The 20,658-nt window shown below is 45.8% G+C and overlaps 1 protein-coding gene across 1 annotated transcript; it reads right to left on the bottom strand.

Moving 5' to 3' along the window:
* Positions 1-1,384: 1,384 nt before the first annotated feature.
* On the bottom strand, positions 1,385-8,687 carry LOC137084489 (C3a anaphylatoxin chemotactic receptor-like; the record flags this gene model as incomplete). Its single annotated transcript, XM_067450763.1, has 2 exons — positions 1,385-2,256; positions 8,666-8,687. Coding segments are annotated over 2 exons (894 nt in total), but the record flags the coding sequence as incomplete, so codon positions are not given.
* Between the last annotated feature and the right edge of the window lie 11,971 nt (positions 8,688-20,658).

Below are 20,658 nucleotides of genomic sequence, written 5' to 3'. Positions count from 1 at the left end.
ATTTTGAGAGAGAGATAGGGGGAGAAAGCATTGCTAGATATGGAATACAGTGATTGTTGTTGTAATGGTAATAATCATATTTATCAACCCAGGCTCATTGGAAATACGTCACTCTGCCTACATTTTTGCAACACCTGAATTATGTACCTCCAGGTACGTTTACCTGCACTTTTGGGGTAAAACGTCCACCGGAGGCGCTAACTAACTCCAGGATCTAACTAATATTTTGGAGTAACTAACTCCACTCCTACCCTAAACCTACCAACTCTCAAAAATATAAAACACGTAACAGTAACAGGCAAATAAATGTACAGTCACATGTATTTATTGCAAAAACTGACCAAAAAACTAAATAAAATTATTAACTCATGTAGCATTCCAAATCATCTGAAGTCATACGATATCTTCATGTGAAGAACAGAGTTCATATTAATGTTTTAGTTGTTGAAATGATGATCGCGCTCCTTTGCCAACAGAACACACACGCACTCTTTCATTCATATTTCTGATTCAAATGATACACACAAGTTGAATGACGCGGTCGGTCACAAGACACACGAGAGCCAATGGCATTTTACAATCAAAGCTGACGTAATGACACAATTGGTCACGAGACACACGACAGCCAATGCTGTCAAAGCTGACCTGATGTTTCTTCCAGCGGCAATATTTGAAATTTATTATTAATCTTTGGCGGATGGATTCGACGTTACTGATCTCTTTTGGGGTTTTTCTTCACACAAATCAATCGTTTGGCCTCAGAACACTTGGGATATTTGTACTTTCTGAATTAATTATGTATGCAGTCGTATCTGCCAGTTATATCCTGTTTTTTTTATTTTTATAATACACAAATGGGTAGGTTTAGGGAAGGGATTGAGTTACGCGTTCAAAATGTGTCTGAATATGTGTGTGTGTCCACAAGGTAAATGGATTTATAAACATCCTAAATTATTTTTGTGAAAATGTAAAAATGCAGAATGTTTCTTGTGATGGGTAAGTTAGGTTTAGGTGCTGTGTGTGTGTGTGTGTGTGTGTGTGTGTGTGTGTGTGTGTGTGTGTGTGTGTGTGTGATGGGTAGGTTTAGGGGTAGGGTCAGTGTAGGTGGATAGAATGAAACGGCGTTGATAAACACGCTAAAAAGCGATTATGCGTCTTGATAGCACGCCAAAGTGGCATATGAATTGGCGTGTCATATATACGCCATTTCATGAGATCAGTCTGGGTATGGAGAAAAAATATTACCACTTAGCGCCTCTGGTGGACATTTCACCCCAAAAGTGCAGGTTAATGTACCTGGAGGTACATAATTAGGGTGTTGCAAAAATGTAGGCAGAGTCACGTATTTCCAATGAGCCTCGGTTGATATTTATGGTGGTCACACTCATTTAGAGACTGTATCTAATGCTGTTTCATGGGTGTTTGTCTGGTTCTGCTCATCTGTTTGCATTTGCCTTCCTCTAAAGTCCAGATGATCTTCAGCAAACGCGGTCTCCAGCACCAGCAGCAGAGACTGTTTAAGCTTCTTCTTATATTCATCACACATGAACACATATAGAATGGGGTTCAGGCAGCTGTTTAGATAAACCAGATAGAAACTGAATATCATTGCTTTCCGAAATACTATTACATCACTGGGACTCAAGTAAACCATGATTACTGTACAAAACAAGCAAACATAGTATGGAAAGCAACATATGAAAAAAGCCAAGATGACAGCGATAATGACCCGGTACGACCTGAGCTGCTTCCCCATTTTGAGGCGCTTGATTCGTACTCCAATAGCAATGTGTGAAGATGCAATGGTCAGGAAGGGGATGAGAAAGCCCACAAAAAATTGATATGTGACCGGAAACATTGAACGAAACAGACTCTCAATGAAGAAAGGGATACAGAAACCGATGGATAAAACCCACACTATAATGCAGATGATCCTGGCTCTAAATACAGTTCGGTTATTTTGAGCCCAAACAGCCATCCATGTGCACAGGCATCGGTCCAGACTGATAACTACCAGGAAGAAAACACTAGCATACCGATTTTGATTTATCAAAATGGTGAGAATGTTTAATAAGATATATATCTTTATATCTTGATATCTCCCCACAGATAAGAGGTTAATAAAAGTTAGTAAGATGAAGGATATTAGGAAGATGAAGTCTGCAATCGCCAAGTTGAGAAACCAAATAGAGTTGACTGTCGTCTTCATTCTGCAGCCAGTCAGAAATATGACAAGCCCGTTTCCAATGAAACCCACTATAAAGGTGACAATGAAAATGCATGTTAAAGTGATCCCAAAGCCTGAGTTCTTAGGCTGAATTGTGGTATTGTTTGTTGCGCCTCTGGTCAGGTTTTCAGCTTCAAAACTTGTGGCCTCTACATAGCAAAGAGAGAGAAAATGCATGTGAGGGCTGCTTTTTTGCTATATAAAGATATGTTTTTGAAAGAAGTTTCTTCTGCTTCTTCTGCTCATCAAGGCTGCATTTATTTGTTCAAAAATACAGAAAAAACGTAATATTGTGTTATATTATTACAATTTGAAATAATTGCTTTCAATATATTACCCTTTTAATTAACATTTATTTCTGTGATTCAAAGCTGAGTTTTCAGTATCATTCCTCCAGTCTTCAGTGTCACATGTGACATCCAGTCTATGACATGATCCATCAGAAATCATTCTAATATTCTGATTTATTATGAGTGTTGAAAACAGTTCTGCTGCCTAATATATTTGATGAATAAAAGATTCAAAATAACTGTATATATATATATATATATATATATATATATATATATATATATATATATATATATATATTCAACATTTTATAGCATTATCAGTTTATTCACTATAGTTTAATAAAAATTACAAGAACTCAGAGTAAAACAAAGAACAAATTCCTCTGGACAATGTCAGATAACTTTGATAGAAAGGTCTGTAATGGATTGCAATCAACCAATCAGCTGTCAGCTGTTAATTTTAAGTAGATTAACAATTAGATAATACCAATTTAGGTCAACCAATGACCAAGCAATGCTTCATTTTGTCATCCTGAAAGAACTAAAAACCTTTCTTTTTAAACAAGCATTTTTTACTTTTTGCTAATTCATTTTTTTTTATTTATTTTTTTTTTATGTGTAGCACTTTGGGATTGTTTTTAACTATGAAAAGGGCTTTACAAATAAAATATATTATTATTATTATTATTATTATTATTAAGTCTGTGGTGTAAACAGTTTAGCAAATCAAGAAAAAACACTTAAGCAAAACATGGTCAGGTCAAAATGTCTGAATAATTTTGGTCCATTTTTTTAAAATGCATTTTAATGGTACATTTTTTGGGGGGGTATAATATGTCACAGTTAACTTTAATTTGCTATCCCCACTTACATAAATTAACTATAGTGTCCTGCACCCTCTAGTAAAAAATCTGGTGTCTGAATAATTTTTGGTTTGACTGTATATACAGTATATATTATATATTTGTCTTATTCAACAACAGTGTAATTTTTAAACCCTAAGGCAAATATATTCATGGGATATAGTTCTATTCAGACAACAGAATAGGCTAGATTGATATTATTTTATTTTGATATATTAAATATGATGATAGATTATGGATGATTATTGGTTTAAGCAGATTATGTTTCTCTGGGTACAGACTGTATCTTAAACAGTTTTGAATTTACTAGAATGTTATGATAGGCTTTTAAAAAAACATGAATAATTCACATATTCAGTTCTTACCCATTTTTGAGTTGTTAATGCACTGGGACAAGCCGAGTCTTGACCTTGGTTTATCTTCCTAGTCTTGCTGACAGATTGTTGGTTTTATACCAGACAGTAAAAACCCTGGTACAGCCCTACAGACTGATGTGATGTTACTGACAGTGGCCATCAGACTTAATGATTAGAGCTGTATATGGCATCACAGTGGGAAGTGGACATGTACCGCAGAACCTTTCCTGCCACAGAATGTTCATGTAGCTCAAACACAGAGTATGGTGCAATAGTCAATTTAAATACATGAACTGAGAAAACATCTCGGTTACGCCTGTAACCTTAGTTCCCTGAATTGGGAACGAGATGCTGCATCACCCCTTTGGGAACGCCTCTGCGTGATTGCGTCGTGAAGCACATATGTCATCAGTCCAATAGGAAGACGGAACGCCATAGGCGGGTGACGTCACAGACCCGGAAACTATAAAGCACACCGGCAAGCACACGCTGTTAGCCTCTGAAAAGGATGAAACAAGGTGCTTGCGGGCATGCAGGGAGTATGGCAAGGTGACGCAGCGTCTCGTTCCCAAATCAGGGAACTAAGGTTACAGACGTAACCGAGACGTTCCCTATCATAGGAACTCGAGCTGCGTCACCGCTTTGGGAACAAGAATACCCACGCCCCCATAGGAGCCGGATGCACGCCTGTGAAGTGTCAGGAGGCGAGCACCCGAGCATCAGCAATTGAATAAATGTCAAGTTTGTAGAATCTGACGAAGTTATGCGGCAAAGACCAACCTGCCGCATCACAGACATCCTGCAGGGAGGACCCTGACAAGAGCGCCTGCGAAGCAGCCATACTCTTAGTAGAGTGGGACCGGACAGCCAAGGAGAAGGCTGTCCGGCCATCACACAAGCAAGTGAGATAGATTCGACCACCCACTTGCTTATCCTCTGCTTTGAAACTGCACTCTGGAGGAAGGCCCATAAAAGACAAATAACTGTATTCTTCTCCTCCACAGGGTAGCTATGTGAACATAAGTATCTAGGCACAAACAGTGCAGAAGCAGATAAAGATGTCTTGGTCCGACGTCACAAGAGGCGGAGGACAAAAGCCTTGCAGCACAAGGTCAGCTCAGAGGGTTCAAGGAGCCTTAGGAACATAGCCCGGCCTAGGTACAAGAAGGCCTTGGCCATACCGGGCGCAAATTGCAAACAGGGTGCCATAGAGAGAGCTTGTAAATCTCCTATACTCTTAGGGAGAAAATAGCATCCTTAGAACAAAAACTTCTTGGAAACTTCCTTAAGCGGCTCAAAGGGAGCCCCAGGAAGACCCTGAAGGACCAATAGATCTCAGGCCGGCACCCTGGTGCATACTGCAGGTCTCAGCCTCAAAGCGCCACCAAGGAAACAAGTAACCAGAGGGTGTCGCCGCAAGAAACACCACCCAAAGGAGTGTGATAAGCACCTGAGGCCGCCACGAACACCTTTAATGTGGAGGGAGCTAGCTCAGCGGAGAATCTCCCCTGCAGGAACTCCATCACCGTGCTCGCAGGGCAGTTAACTGGATCCCACAGGCGATCTCTGCACCATAAAGTGAAGAGCCTCCACTTCAGTGTGTACAGTTTCCTCGTGGAAGGAGCTCTAGAGTGTAGAATGGTCACAACAACCTCGGTTGAGAGACCAGAATGAATGAGCTGGGCCCCCTCAGAGGCAAAGCCCACGGTTTCCACAACTCCGGGCGAGAGATAAGGTCCTTCCTGATCGGAATCTCCAGGGGAGAGCTGTCGAAGAGAGACAAAAGGTCCCAAGAACCCCGTCCCGGCGCACACTCTCTAGAACTCCCGGAAGCAGAGCAATCGGTGGAAAGCATACAGAGGCAGCCTCGGCCACTGCTGTACAATAGTGTCCAGTCTGAGAGGCACTGGAGGCACTAGGGAGAACAACAGTCAACAATGCATATTCTCGTGAGTGGCAAACAGGTCCACTTGAGCCCTGCCAAATATCTCCCAAAGGAGCTTCACCACCTCGGTGTGGAGTCTCCACTCCCCGGGCCTCGGCCCCTGCCCTGGCAGGATGTCTGCTTCCACATTCAACCACCCAGGAATGTACATAACCCTCACTGAGAGCAGTTCCACTGGGACAAGAGGAGAATAAGGTGCGCCAGCTTGTATAACTGCCGTGACCTCAGACCACCCTGATGGTTGATATACAAGACCACCAATGTGCTGTCTGTGTGAACGAGCACATGATGGCCCCTGAGATACGGCAGGAAGTGTTTCAGCGCCTGACACACTGCCAGCATTCTAGACAATTATGCTGCGAATTATGGTGTTCCTGCCATTGGCCCTGGGCTGAGCGACCACTCATGGTCACCCCCCTGCCCGTAAGGGAGGCATCCATGCTCAGAGATACCCGCTGGCATGGTGCCCCCAGTAACGGGCCTTGGGCTAGAATGCAAGGGTCCCTCCATATGACCAAAGAGCGGAGATACCACCGCATAACCTTGATCATACGGAAAGGATTTCCCGTCGGGGAAAAGCCCTTGGTTTTGATTCACCACTGTAGCAGTCTCACATACAATAGGCCACACGGAATGATATTGGACGCTGCTGCCATGAAACCTAACAGCCTCTGAAACTCTGTTTTACAGTGAGTGACTGCCCTAGTTTCACCCCTCTCAATGCCGAGCCGGTCGACCCAATGTGAAGCTCTAAAAAAAGGGCCAACATAGAGACCGAATCCCAACTCATGCCTAGATACGTTATTCTCTGAAAGTGCTAGACCAAAGGGAAGCACCCAATTTTGGTAAGCTTCTCCCCTGAAAGGGAACCTTGGGTATTTCCTGTGCTGTGGAAGGATGGAGACATGAAACTATGCATCTTTGTGATCTATCGTGACAAACCAGTCCTCTGACCTGATCTGAGACACGATCTGCTAGCGTAAAAGCATCCTAAACTTGAGCTGTGCTAAACAGCGGTTCAGAATGCAACAATCTAAGATCGGGCTCAACCCTCCATCCTTCTTTGGCACGATGAAGTACTGGCTGTAAAGCCTGACTCCCTGCCGGGTGGGAAAGCCCTCTCTAAAGCCCATTCTGCAGCAGAGTCTGTACTTCTTGAGACATAACCAGAGCCTGCTCAGGGCCCAGCAGCATGGGCAGAACCCCATTGAAACAAGGTAGACAACATCGAAACTGAATGGCGTACCCTTCTTATAAACTGCAGGACCCACTGAGATATATATATGGCAGATATAGCCAGAATATCTACTAAGGGTACCAGCCTCTCGAGGCTGGCCTCTGATGTACTCTGCAACGCGAGTACATCAGAGGTGAACGTGCGAACGGCGACTCTCTGTTTTTGTTGCATCATGTGCGAGGAGCTCGTAACCAAAAATGCCTCTCTTCGGCGACCAGGTCTTTGCCATAGTGTTTTATTTCCTTTTTTAAAACCCGTGGCATAACCAGGTCTTAACAATATGGAAGATAGTGCTGATAATGTCTAGCTTCTAAAAGTCAGATAAATCCTATTTAATTCCTCAGAATTAAAGCCACCATAATCACCTACCAATGAACATGGTCCGAATGATAGACTGAAAGAACATATCTAACTCCTCAAAGTCAGATAATATTTAATTTTAATTCCTCAGAATAAAATCAGTCATAATCATGATACTGTTTTAATTTTATATTTATTTATACGGAATCGTCATCTACATGCTCAGCAAACGCGATATACGATCCATTTACAACATATTTGGCTTTCATCCCTCGAGATGAAAGACCACAGGCACAAGGAAGAAACCCCCGATAAGCACACACATTTTTTCTATATGCGTTGAGATATTTCTCAATGAACACAGCCAGCACCCTCAGGAGCTGAATGCCACAGAACAGTATCACATGTACACCTATGCTTGTGTTACTATAGACAGAAGTCTGAGGCTGAGCAGAGCGCGCGGGGAGAAAGTGCTCGTCGAGCCTGCTTTTTACACAGACTCGCTCATGATGCTCCTCAATGGCAGGGGATTGAAGTGGCGAGTCCTCAACCCCTGCATTGACGCTGCAGACATCCTCCTCCTCAGAGGAAGACAGCTGCAGCATCGCGGCCGCCCCCCCGGGCGGGAGAAAACACAGTGCAGGGAAGTGGCACTGGATCTGATGAGTAAAGGCTGAGAAAGGGCTGGCCTGTCTCACACTCCTCTGTCAGATCCATATGCGAACCCCGTGACCCGAACAGCCCGCAAGCTGGTACGCCCTCCTCAAAGAGCGCCCGGCGGGATCGCAGCACGTGAAGAGGCAGAGCATATGTGCTTCATGACGCAATCACGCAGAGGCATTCCCAAAGCGGTGATGCAGCTCGAGTTCCTATGATAGGGAAATGTATATACCATAATTTGTTTTGAATAACAGTGCCAAAAACAAATGAATAATGCTATGTTTCAGTGATTAGTATGAAAGTCACAAAAATACTGTGCTTGGCATTTAGAAAAAAGGTAACATTACAGTTTTTTTTTTTTATTGTTAACACAATTTCTGAAATGGCTCTCGAAATTACACACACACACACACACACACACACACACACACACACACACACACACACACACACACACACACACACACACACACACACACATCATTTAGTATGTTTTTAAGGCCATTTGAATTATGAGGACATTTGATATGTCTTCATAAACCACATTTATAGTGTAATACCAGTGTAATACCCATGTAGTTATACAAATTTGTGTCCTCATAAACCACATAAACAGGCTCATACACACACACACACACACACACACACACACACACACACACACACACACCCACACACACACATATATATATATATATATATATATATATATATATATATATATATATATATATATATATATATATATATATATATTAGTACACACACACACACACACACACACACACACATATATATATATATATATATACACACACACACACCCAATCACCTTTTTTTGCCAAATAAATTGAAAGCATCAATGTCTTCTCTTGCCGTATCAAAATCTCACCTAGCTGTCCTCAGAGATGATCAAGTCAAGTGCAGCTTGTGCATGATTACAAGATATAATAATTTTTAATACTGTATCCTAAATTGTTGATAATTAAAAAACAAGGACCATACAGAACCAAACTGTGGGTTTTGTGAACCATGCCACTCTAATATGCATCTCGTCTGTTGCAGTTTTCATCCATTCTATTGATTACTTTTGGTTGTTTTGTTCATTTATGTTGGATATTTAAAATGTTTTCCGTTATCAGTGTTAAATAGTTTTTAAAAATAAAAGTTTATTGATCTTTGAAAAAATATACCTATATATTATCATTATTTTAGATGAAAATGGTCTCAGAACAACATTATTGTTTATTGCAATAATTTATTGGCCAATTTATCGTACAGCAAAATTTGTTATTGTGACAGGCCTACTTCTGCATGCTAGAGGCCCAAGCAGACCACACAGAACGGGTGAAGATCCTTAGTGACGATAAGAGCCCCACACGCGGCCGGGCAGGCCCGTAATAGGCTAGCGACAGAAGAAGCAGACTGAGAGAGCGACATACCCGGGAAAAACTCAGAAAAGTCAAGGCGGCAGCCGTGGAACAGGAAGACGAACGAGACAGCGAGTGGCTCTGAATGCAGACACAGAAACTGGCACGCCCGGCGGAGGTTGATCTGGCAATATGTCCTTCTGCAGACAATAAGCGAGCAGCACAAATTCAACCGAGCTGTGTCAGTGCAGACATCGCGAGAAGCAAATGTCAACCTATTTAAGCAGCCTATGCCCGTAGGTAAGGGGTGGGGTCTTACTGGGCATTGGCTGCCAACTCCTGCCTGTCTTTACAGACTTGGTGCAATTGTTTGCTTCTGCAGAGGTCAGGTACGGATGCCCTTCCCATAGGTAGATCTCGAACACGAGATGATGAAAGAGAACCACTATAGTGAGATGGGCTTTTTAACGAAGTCATTACAGTTTTTGATAATTGCTTGAAATTATTTTGCAAAACTTTGCTGATTATGCCTAAACTCTTCACACAAGTGATCATGACACAACACTGGGAAATATACCATTCACATCTGTGTCAAATTGAAACTCTACTATCAAAACCTAAACTCTGCTATCAAAACATTACACAGCTCTGTGAAATACTTGATTGGTCAATCATGCATTCCAGCGGTTTGTTATTCCCAGATAGTTGAATAACACACCCCTCATCTGGGTACTATGAGTTGTGAGGAACGAGACTTTGGAATCTGATGCAAGTTAACAAGTTTATTAGAAAGATGAGAGCAGACAGTGAAGGCAATTTCCACAACGGATCTCAGGGTAAAGTGTCACTCAATACTGAACAGTCTTCCTCGGGTCTCAGGGCAGCAGTAGAAAACTCGGTAGTGCGATGCTCCCAATCGATACTGAACAGTCCTCCTCGAGTCTCAGAGCAGCTGGAGAAAACTCGGTAATGCGGTGCTCCCTGGAACTCAATACACGCTCAACCGGATCCAGTCTAAAGGCAAGACACACCGATGAGCAACATTGAAATACAAACGAAAGTTCACAGGACACACAGTACCGAAGGGAAGCGAAGAAGGCAGCTCAGTCTAGTGGCGAGATACGCTTGACAGCAGAAATCCAAAGATCCAAGGAGGAATCCACAGGAGAGGGCGAGAGAGAGAGAGAGAGAGAGAGAGACTCACAGAGATCCAACAGACAGGTGAAAGGAGAACGGCCCGGGCAAATACAGTCTCAGCTGAGTCCTGGAGGCAAAACAAAAGGTGAATGCAAAAAACAAAAAGAAACAAACAAAAAACCAACACGAACCGGACGACACACGGCAGCGATCACACAGGAGGAAACAACGAACGCGCAATGAGAACAAAACATCAGGACATTAAATAGAGAGATGAACACGAGACAACGGTGGAAAACAATCAGAGATAACGAGGAGGGAGGAGACAGAGAGTGTACATGTGGAAACAAGGGGTAAACAAACAATTAGAGCAAATCACACCGGAATCCTGACAATGAGTTATCTTGACTGGTACTACTTATATGCTTAGCGTGTCACTCCGCTGTCATTGACTGTCTGGTGCCATCGTGTGACTGAAACACTTAACCACCATGGGTTACAATGGAAGAAGAAATCAAGGTGTTTTACTCATGATTTACTCACCCTCGACTCATCCTAGGTGTGTATGACATTCTTCTTTCAGACGAATAAAATCGGAGAAATATTTAAAATGTCCTAGCTAATCCAAGCTTTTTAATGGCAATAGATGTAGCTCTGTTTTTGAAGTCAACAAAAAATGCATCTGTCCATCAAATAACATGCTCCAGGGATTTAATAAAGGCATTTCATCCCATCACTCAGTATTGAACTTATGGGAAAAATGTTGAAAGTGTCTCTGCAGTTCAAAAGGCCGTACATATCTTGACTTATATTGAGAAGGCACTTTCAACTCTTTTTCCACGGAAAGCGATCATAGAGATTTATAGAGAAGTGAGGAGTTTACCACTTCTTGGAGATCTGCTTCTAAACACAACTACAACACAGCTGTCATTATTTATACACAACAACTCAAAATTGTTCACATTTATTTCTAATGATGTGATCAAATCAGTTGTCTAGAATATAAGCCAGTTCAGAGTACACAGGTGGCCCAGGTACATTGAGTATTGATACCACAATGGATGGAAACAATGTGAGAGGCAGAGGAGGAAGAGTTTGTGTAAGAGGTGGTGGATGAGGAAGAGTACAAGGACAATGAAGAGCAAAACCAAGAATAGTAATTTCTGATTAAATTTGGACAACTGTGATAGACCATTTTTTTGTTCATGGAATGACAATGAGTAATTAATTACATTTAGCAGTTTCCAGACCTGGGCCACATAAACAATAAGAGTCACTGTGTAAAAGCTAATAGGCTTCCATCATCACATAAAGGCAGTTCATGCAATCCTGTCAGACAAGCTTTCCCACTTTGCCATGATCTTCTGATTAATACTTTATAATTTAGTAAAATACCTATTTGTCTATTTGTGGAAATTGACATTAAATTGGGGGTTGACATTACGCACTCCGATTCGTAAATTTAAATGTATTGGTAAAAGGCCAATTGGATGGAAACAAACATGGAGAACGTCTCAGGTTACGTTTGTAACCTATGTTCCCTGAGAACAAGGAACGAGACACTGCGTCCTAGAACGCTTCGGGGAACGCCTCCAGCGTGACAGGTGTCTGAAGCTACTATCGAATCACGTCAATCCTATAGAGGGAATGCACGTGACGTCATCGTCAGCTGGAGCGACTGTGATTACGCCCCGCTGAGTGGCAGAAAGACTGAGAGGCAGCATTGCTTTACAGCGCGAATGCAGCGAAAACTCACAAAACCAGGCCTGGCGCCAGAAGGGGGGTAGGGGGAGGACCGCCTTGTCCACGGACCGCATAGTCATCGCTGTTCTGAGCTTGAGACAGACTTGATAATAGCGTGTAATTTTCTCACTCAAACCACTGCCAGTCTGCCAGTCTGCCACCTGCTGCAGCTTCTGCTTTTAGAGTGAAACGCTGCACATAACTGCTTGTCTAGGATATGTAATCCTCTGTAATAATTGCATATTATCAGCGAAAAGGAGCTAGCAAAAGATCCAGTGTGTATCTGTATTGCACTCGTCAAATGATTACATTTCCAACGTGTTTTCGCCTCGGTGAGTAATGTAGCCATTCACAGACATGTTTGTAGACTTCTACAACGGAACTAGCCAATCACAGGTGTTCAATTTGGAAACACTCACCGCTCGAGCGTTCGTCCAGGCGCTGAGTTCAGTTAAACATGCGCGTCAATCCTATGTAAGTGCAGACATTGTGAAAATAAGAGTTTCATTGTATACCAACGTCACTGCGGAATTTTGTGAGATTGCCTTTATTGAATGAGTGACAGCTTTTAGTGAATAAAAAGTATATTACCACCACTACACGCTGCAAAACACGGACCCATCCACATATACATGCGGGATTCACTTGAAAAATGTGATGAATTACAGTTATAAACATTCTTGTCGAAATGAGGCTCCTAAAAATGTCAGGAAAACACGATTCCTGGCTGCATATCATTATCCATGGATCACTGAATCTTTGGTAAGTTGTAAGGATCGTTTGCTCTACTCATGTTTTCCTCCATTAACTCCAGTCACGCAGCAGCACTTCTGCCACTCAGCCCCGGCTGAGGGGGCGTGTTACGGCGGGAAAGTGCCGTCGATGCATTCCATCTATTGACCGGCGACAGCCCATGTCATCATCAATGTGCGACCAGGAAGTATGTAAAGGCGTCTACCAAACATGACACCATCTTTAGTCTGAAGGGACTGTTTGGCAGGCAGGCCCCGAGGCATGGCAACGAGACGCAATGTCGAAAGGGAACTCGCAATGCGTCCTAGAACGCTTCAGGGAACGATATACCAACGCCGCCATGCTGAGGGGAGTGCATGCCCACTGGCAGTGATAACTGTTGGGACAAGCAAATTTCAACTTGAAAAGCCTACACCACTCCCCCTCTGGTCACACTGGGCTGTCAGTGACAGCACTCCCTACGGTCATAGCCCAAGCTATAAGCCTCAACAGAAACCTTAATGCATAAGCATGAGGTCCTATCCAGACTGCTCAAAGGCCTGGGACCAACTTCTTAAACAGAAGGGGTCCCTTTAAGGGAATGTGGCCAGGGGGGCCAGTCACTATTCGGAAAAACTTTTCCTGCATTCCACCAGGGAGGCCTGACCAACCTTGTCTGTTTGAAACAGAGCCTCTGGAAAGTCGCCTTCTGGTGAGGCATCCAGACTGAGGGACTGCGAACTGGCAGTATCCTCCTCAGACCGGATCTCAGAGACCGGTATCCTAGAGAGCAGTACTCAGCGTAGAGCTTTCCTAACCCTTCCTAGCGAGGGGAGTTCACCTGCTCGATCTTAGGATCTACCGAGCACTTATCTTACAGAAGTGCTCAGGAGGCCAGACAGGCCTATGGACTGATCTAACAGGGAGGCCACGCGAGGGGCCTACGGCCGTCTGATCAAACTCAGGTGGCTGTGTACTCATAGACGACCCTCAACCCACCGACCCACTAACTGCAGGAGTGAGATAAATTAGCTCTCATGATGAGAGCTGAGGAAATCGCAACTACACTCGCGGCATACATTCACAACGCAAGTTCAGTCTGGCGCGTTTCAGCTTAACTTTTCCTTTGCAAGCTTAACTTTCATAGAAATTAATTTGAGAAGTTAAAAGACTTACATTGCTCACCATAGCTCCGTTTAAATGAGTGCCTGTAGCTGCGAGTTGAGCTCTCCCTGCGAGCTGAGTGTGATTTCCCATCCCCCATGCGTGGGTTCAAAACATGCGGAAATGGCTCCCTCTGCTGGCTGTAGTCTTTAGCCTTTGAGCAAACATTCCTCCTATGATGCAAATATCGTCAATTTGCATCAAAGGAATTTTTCCAGAAATAAAATGCATAAATCTCTTGTCTCAGGGGGATATGAGGGGGGAAAGCACAATCATTTGAATATACTCCAGGGTTTCTACTGATACAAAGCCATATGCTAATCACCGAAGTTACCCTTTAATTAACGACACTGCTGCTCATCATCAGGGAGGCCCAGGAGGGCCTACTAGCTGATGACCAACATTCTGTACAAACCAACATCATTGGGAGCATAACTAGAGCCCACAGGAGGCCTCTCGAGGCTATCTCCTGTTACAGCTGCCACTATTGCTCAAGCATTGGGACTCTATCCCAGCGAGGCCTGCTAAGGCCTACTACCTGTCAAGAGTCTACTAAAAAACACATACCCCTAAACTCTATACAGGGAACAAAGGTCTGTAGAGAAATACATTTTAGTGTTATCCACACAAATAATGACAGACCATCTCACCTGTGGCACGTAGAGCGAAGACTCACCGCACAGTTCTCATATGACCATGGTGTCTACCACCCTTGCATACCTGAAAGAGGTGTTCTCACTGATCAAGCCAAGGTGGGCTGATATCTTTCCACCCTGTCCCAGACCTGATGTAAGAAGAACCTGAGGAAAACAATGAAGAAGAAACATGAAGGTCAGGTTCTTCTTACAGGAGACTCACCTCTCATGCAACCTACACATCCTCAGAGGGGGCACATGAGAGGTTATACTCCCGCCTGCCTGGGGGCAGATCCAGGCCTACTACGCCTGAAACACCACCATGATGTGCAGCCTGACCTGCTGTCGTGTATGCCCTGCACTTAATCTACAACGTCGTAAGAGAGGAGATGGCAGAGTTGGAGCTCTGTGTTGATGCCTACCCATATGCAAGATAGTTTGCAAATGGCTTGTCAATTGGCAGCATCAACACACACCCATATTCCCTCGAAATCAGTGAAAATAAAATAGCTGATGATGATGAACATCGGGCCAAATTCTTCAATGCCCTCTCGATCTCTGTAAGAAGATCAGGAAAGAACAGAAGGCTCAACTGAGCCGATGGTTTATGGCCGGGGAGAAATCAATCGTCCAATCTAGCACGAGTGATCTCTCCTCTAGCGCGCCAACAGCTGCAGACTGCCTGCAGCGCATTCCATAACATCCAACAGCTCAGCATACACGGTCAGGGTGGCTGAGAGTAACAATCTCACCAGCCATCCCTAAGAGCACTTGCTTTGTTAAGTCTCGTCAGCCGCCAGATCATCTGAGAGGAATAAAACCCTCTCATGGCGATTGGCGAGCTCCATCTGGAAAACCCATGATGTGTGCCAGTGCCCAGCCTTGGCATGAGCGAGACCACATCACCAGTCCCAGATGCCGAACACCCCTCCCTTAAGAGGAGAGCCAGACAAGAACGGAGCTATCTCGGAAAACCACTCACAATTTACACAAACAGCAGTGTAAATGTGTAAAACACTGACTGTGCATGCTCTTTATCCCAGGCAGTAAATAACTGATTTTGTATTGCCTTAATTCGTTTAATCAATTCAGACAGAACAGTCTCTGAAGACGAAAAAGATGGTGTCATGTTTGGTAGTCGCCCTTATATACTTCTTGGTCGCACATTAATGATGTCATGGGCTGTCGCCGGTCAATAGGATTGACGTGATTCGATAGTAGCTTCAGACACCTGTCACGCTGGAGGTGTTCCCTGAAGCGTTCTAGGATGCAGTGCGAGTTCCCTTTCGAAAGGGAAAGCAAATTTTGCTAACTTTTTTTACGCATATTCACATATGTCGATAACAAAAGAGTGGAATATGTAGAAACTTGGCTGTATTTTTACTATGCAATCTGGGATTGGATTGTATTATCTATTTGATAAATTATATCAAATCCAAATCCACAGTTTACATGGATTCATGTGTTAAGGGTAGAGAGCTCACAAAGACAAATAAACTGAAAACTCTTTAAAGGAACACTCCACATTTTTTGAAAATAGGCTAATTTTCAAAAGTCCCTTAGAGTTAAACAGTTGAGTTTAACCATTTTTGAATCCATTCAGCCGATCTCTGTATTTGGTGGTAGCGCTTTTAGCATAGCTTAGCATATATCATTGAATCATATAAGTCCATTAGCATCGCTCTCAAAAATACCAAAGACTTTATTTTTTAAAAGATAATATTTTTCCTTTTTAAAACTTGACCATTCTGTAGTTACATCGTGTACTAAGACCAACGGAAAATTAAAAGTTTAGATTTTATACCGATATAAATAGGAACTTTTTTTTTATTCTTGCGTACTATTGCGTAGTAATCATGAAACTTTGTGGTCGTACCATGGGTTCAGCGGTGCAATGATATTACGGAGCACCTGAAAGTAGTCGTCAGATAGTTATCTTCCAATGCGACCTGCACTAAGTTTGTCGTTGCAGATAATGCAGAGTTGCAGCCAGTAAATTATGTAGTGGATTTACTATGTGATTAGCCATCGTTCTGTGTGTAGTAAAGAGCTGTGATAGTGAGTCGAAGGTGTATTCTACCATCATGTTACACAGAATACCAACGAAAGAATCAATATTTGACTGCTCTGAACTAAAGATACCAAAAAACCGGTTGATTCAAAGAAGAAACTGCGTGTTTGTGCAAAGAATTTGGGACCAGATGACTATTTGGAAAACATGAACAGTGTTACCACGGTATGGCGTCTAAATGATATGGCCAGACAGGGAGAAGTATCATCCCTCATGGCTGTAAGTATAACATTATTTTATTTTTTTGTTAGCTTGAACGACCAGATTAAAAAGCACTGCTTTTGTCTTTAGCTAACGTTACCTGTGAATGCAATCACTAAGCGTGGAGGTTTGCACGGCCATTTGATTTATACAGTATATAACATTAGTAGTTTTGTGATAGAGTTATTGTGAGGTAGTGTATAGTTTGATTTAAATAGAACGTGTAATTGCCGGTATTGTTTATCTACCCAGTTCCCTTTATCGAGGGAACTCAACACTGCGTCGTCGAGTGACGACACTCTGGGAACGCCCCCAGCGTGATGGCTCTGAAGTATGAATGAAATCAGCCACCAATCCGATTGGTGCAACGTCATGACGTAGTAGACGACGGCGTACGCGGAAGCTATAAGATGGCGCCGCCCCAAATAACAGACAGTCTTTGCTCTTCAGCGAGGCACTCTGTGTGAATATTGTTTGTCTATTTACTGTTGTCTGTCACCAGTCTTTCGATAAGCATGGCAAGCGAGCAGTTTAGAAGGTGTGTTCAACCGTGCCCACGGTACATTACGGGCTCGGACACACACCAGCTGTGTGTGCAGTGTCTCGGGGCGCAGCACGCTCAGGCGGCGCTTGAGGGTGCCGCCTGCAGCGAGTGTGAGAGGCTGCCGCTCCGGGTGCTGCGCTCACGGCTGGCCGTGTTCTCCGAGAGCGGCCAGGCTCGCGAGCCCCGTGGATCCGGTCCCGCGTCTGTCGAGGCAGCGCGGCGGCGTATATCCTGGGGCTCACAACTGGATCTCGCGACGGGAGGCGGGCATGCTGAGGCATCTTCCCAATCCTCGTCCGATGATTCAGACGCTCTTCCGCCTCGTGAGGAAGCACGCGCTGCGGCTTCTTCCCACGAGGTCGATATCCCAGTGCTGATGCTGTCTGATTCCGAGGGGTCAGATCAGTTCAGCCTGGAGGCGGGCGGAGTGCAGGTGAATTCACCTCTTCACTCCCCCGCTCAAGAAGAGCTGGTGGACGTGCTGACACGTGCTGTGGCCAAACTTAAGATCGACTGGCCGCAGGAAGAGGTGGAAGTCCAGCCTGTGAGCAGGTTGGATGGACGCTTCTTCAAAAAGCGTGTTCAGCCGCCACGCAGGGGCTTGCAGTTTTTCCCGGATTTGCACAATGAGTAGTGCAAATCCTGGGGAAAACCATACTCGTCACGCCTATTGACGCCCCCCAGTCCTCGACTTCGGGTGTGTTGTGGGCGCGGCCGAGGCTGGCTTTGGGACGCTGCCTCGCGTCGAGGAGGCGTTAGCGAGCTATCTGTCTCCAGAGGCAGCAGCGTCCCTGAAAGCCCCTGTCCTGCCCACCAAGCCATGCAGGGACACGTCGTCCCTGGTGGGCAGGGCATATCGAGCGGCCGGGAGAGCTGGTAGTTGCCTGCACACCATGGCGGTACTGCAGGCCTACCAAGCTGAGCTCCTCAAAGAGCTTGATGAGAGAGAGGGTCCGTCACCGGACGATATTATCGAACTGCGGAAAGCTACCGACTTGTCTCTCCGCGTCACCAAAGGGACGGCCCGTGCCATCGGCCGCTCTATGGCTGGCATGGTGTGCGTGGAGAGACACCTCTGGTTGAACCAATCGGGGATGAAGGAGAAGGAGAAATCCTTCCTGCTGGATTCCCCGATAGCTCCTGTGGGTCTCTTCGGCGACGCAGTCAACAGCGTCGTCGAGAGATTCCAGGAGGTGAGGAAGCAGTCGGCGGCTTTCCGGCAGTACCTCCCTCGCCGCCAGGGGCCTCCTGTAGCCAGCAGGGAGGTCTCTGGTGGTCAGTCCCGGCCCTCCACCAGCGCCTACAGACAGGCGCAGAAAGAGAGCGTCGCTTCCCGCGCCCCTCCCGATTGAGCTTGGCAAAGGAGGCGGCGTTCTCGCCAGAAGTCTTCTAAGCCGAAGGGCGACTTGAGAGAAGTCCTTCAGGCGAAGAAGGCTTCTGGCAAGCGGTCCTAGCTGCGGCAGGACCGCTCAGAGCTGGCCCTCCCGGGGGCGGACGACCGAGGTCGTTACGAACCCGCAGCTCTGGGGAAATCGATGCTGTGTTCCCGCCGTTAACAACGCTTTGGGCCTCATCGGTTTCCCATGTACGTGCACCGTCCCAGCCGCCTCGAATTCGACCTGCGGCGGGGCAGCGAATGCATGCGCACACCGAAAATCCTCCCCGACTAAGCTCTGCCGGATGGCCGCCTCAGGGGGTCGGGCAGGAGGTTCGGTGGGTACCAAAGACCAGCCTCAAGAGGCTGGTTCCCCTAGTAGAATATATCGGCGCATGGTCATGCCTCCCGAATATCTCTGCTTGGGTCCTGAGTACAGTGGGAAGGGGGTACAGATTACAGTTCAGAGCTCCACCACCGAAATTCAGCGGTGTGGTCTGGACCGTGTATCGTATCTGAATCATCAGGGGGGTTTGAGGTCTCGCCCAATATGCAGGTTGGCGCATCAGATCCTCCTGTGGTCCGAGGGGAAACTGTTGTCTCTCAGAGCGATGTATGTCCCAACGGACCAGAACCAGGGAGCGGACGTCCTGTCGAGGCAGGGGCTGAGGCCCGGGGAGTGGCGGCTCCACCCCGAGGTGGTGGAGGCCATGTGCGAGAGGTTCGGCCCGGTGGAAGTGGATCTGTTTGCATCACCAGAAATGACCCACTGTCCGCTGTGGTTCGGCCTCAGGCCTCCGGCCTCGTTGGGGCTGGATGCTATGACACAGACGTGGCCGAGGCGGCGTCTGTACGCATTTCCCCCGATCGTTCTGCTCCCGGGAGTTCTAGAGCGAGTCCGCCGGGAGGGCATCAGCCTCCTATTAGTTGCACCCCGGTGGCCGTCCCGAGCTTGGTTCTCTGACATTGTGGCACTACTAGACGGAACCCCGTGGCAGGTCCCTCTGAGGAGGATCTGCTGTCTCAGGCAGGGGGAATGATATTCCACCCCAGGCCAGAGTTGTGGGACCTCTGGGTCTGGCCCTTTAGGGGGCACAGTACCTAGAGGATGGTCTGCCACAAGAGGTCGTAGAGACCATTCTCAGCTCTAGGTCTCCCTCTACAAGGAAACTGTATAGCCTTAAGTGGAATGTCTTCACTAGCTGGTGTAGAGAACGGGGGGTGAACCCAGTTAACTGTGCAGTCGCCTCAGTGCTGGAGTTCCTCCAGGACCGTTTCTCCGCTGGTTTGACCCCATCCACTCTAAAGGTGTATGTGGCTGCCATAGGGGCTTTCCACTCGCCTTTAGGAGGGGGCCCACTGGGCAGGCACCACTTGGTAGTACGGTTCCTCCGTGGGGCTAGGAGATTGAGGCCTGCGGCTCATCCCAGAGTCCCAGCCTGGGACCTGGCAGTGGTTCTCGAAGGGCTGGCTGAGGCCCCCTTCGAACCATTAGATTCGCCTGAGGCGAGGAATCTGACCCTCAAGGTAGCTTTTCTCCTCGCTATCACTTCTCTGAGGAGAGTGGGGGACCTCCAGGCCTTGGTGGTACGCCAACCTGCTTGGAGTTTGCCCCTGGCGGGGTGAAAGCTATCTTGTACCCCAGACCGGGCTACGTGCCCAAGGTCCCATCTACGGGGATGGGGTCAGTATTTCTTCAGGCTTTTCATCCTCCGCCTCACGCGACGGCAGAGGAAGCTAGGCTGCACCTGCTCTGCCCTGTTAGAGCATTGAGAATCTATTTGGACAGGTCAGCTCATTGGAGG

Source organism: Pseudorasbora parva, chromosome 8 (genome assembly GCF_024679245.1).
Source record: "Pseudorasbora parva isolate DD20220531a chromosome 8, ASM2467924v1, whole genome shotgun sequence".
Classification (NCBI taxonomy): Eukaryota; Metazoa; Chordata; class Actinopteri; order Cypriniformes; family Gobionidae; genus Pseudorasbora; species Pseudorasbora parva.
This window is presented reverse-complemented; position numbering and strand designations above follow the sequence as displayed.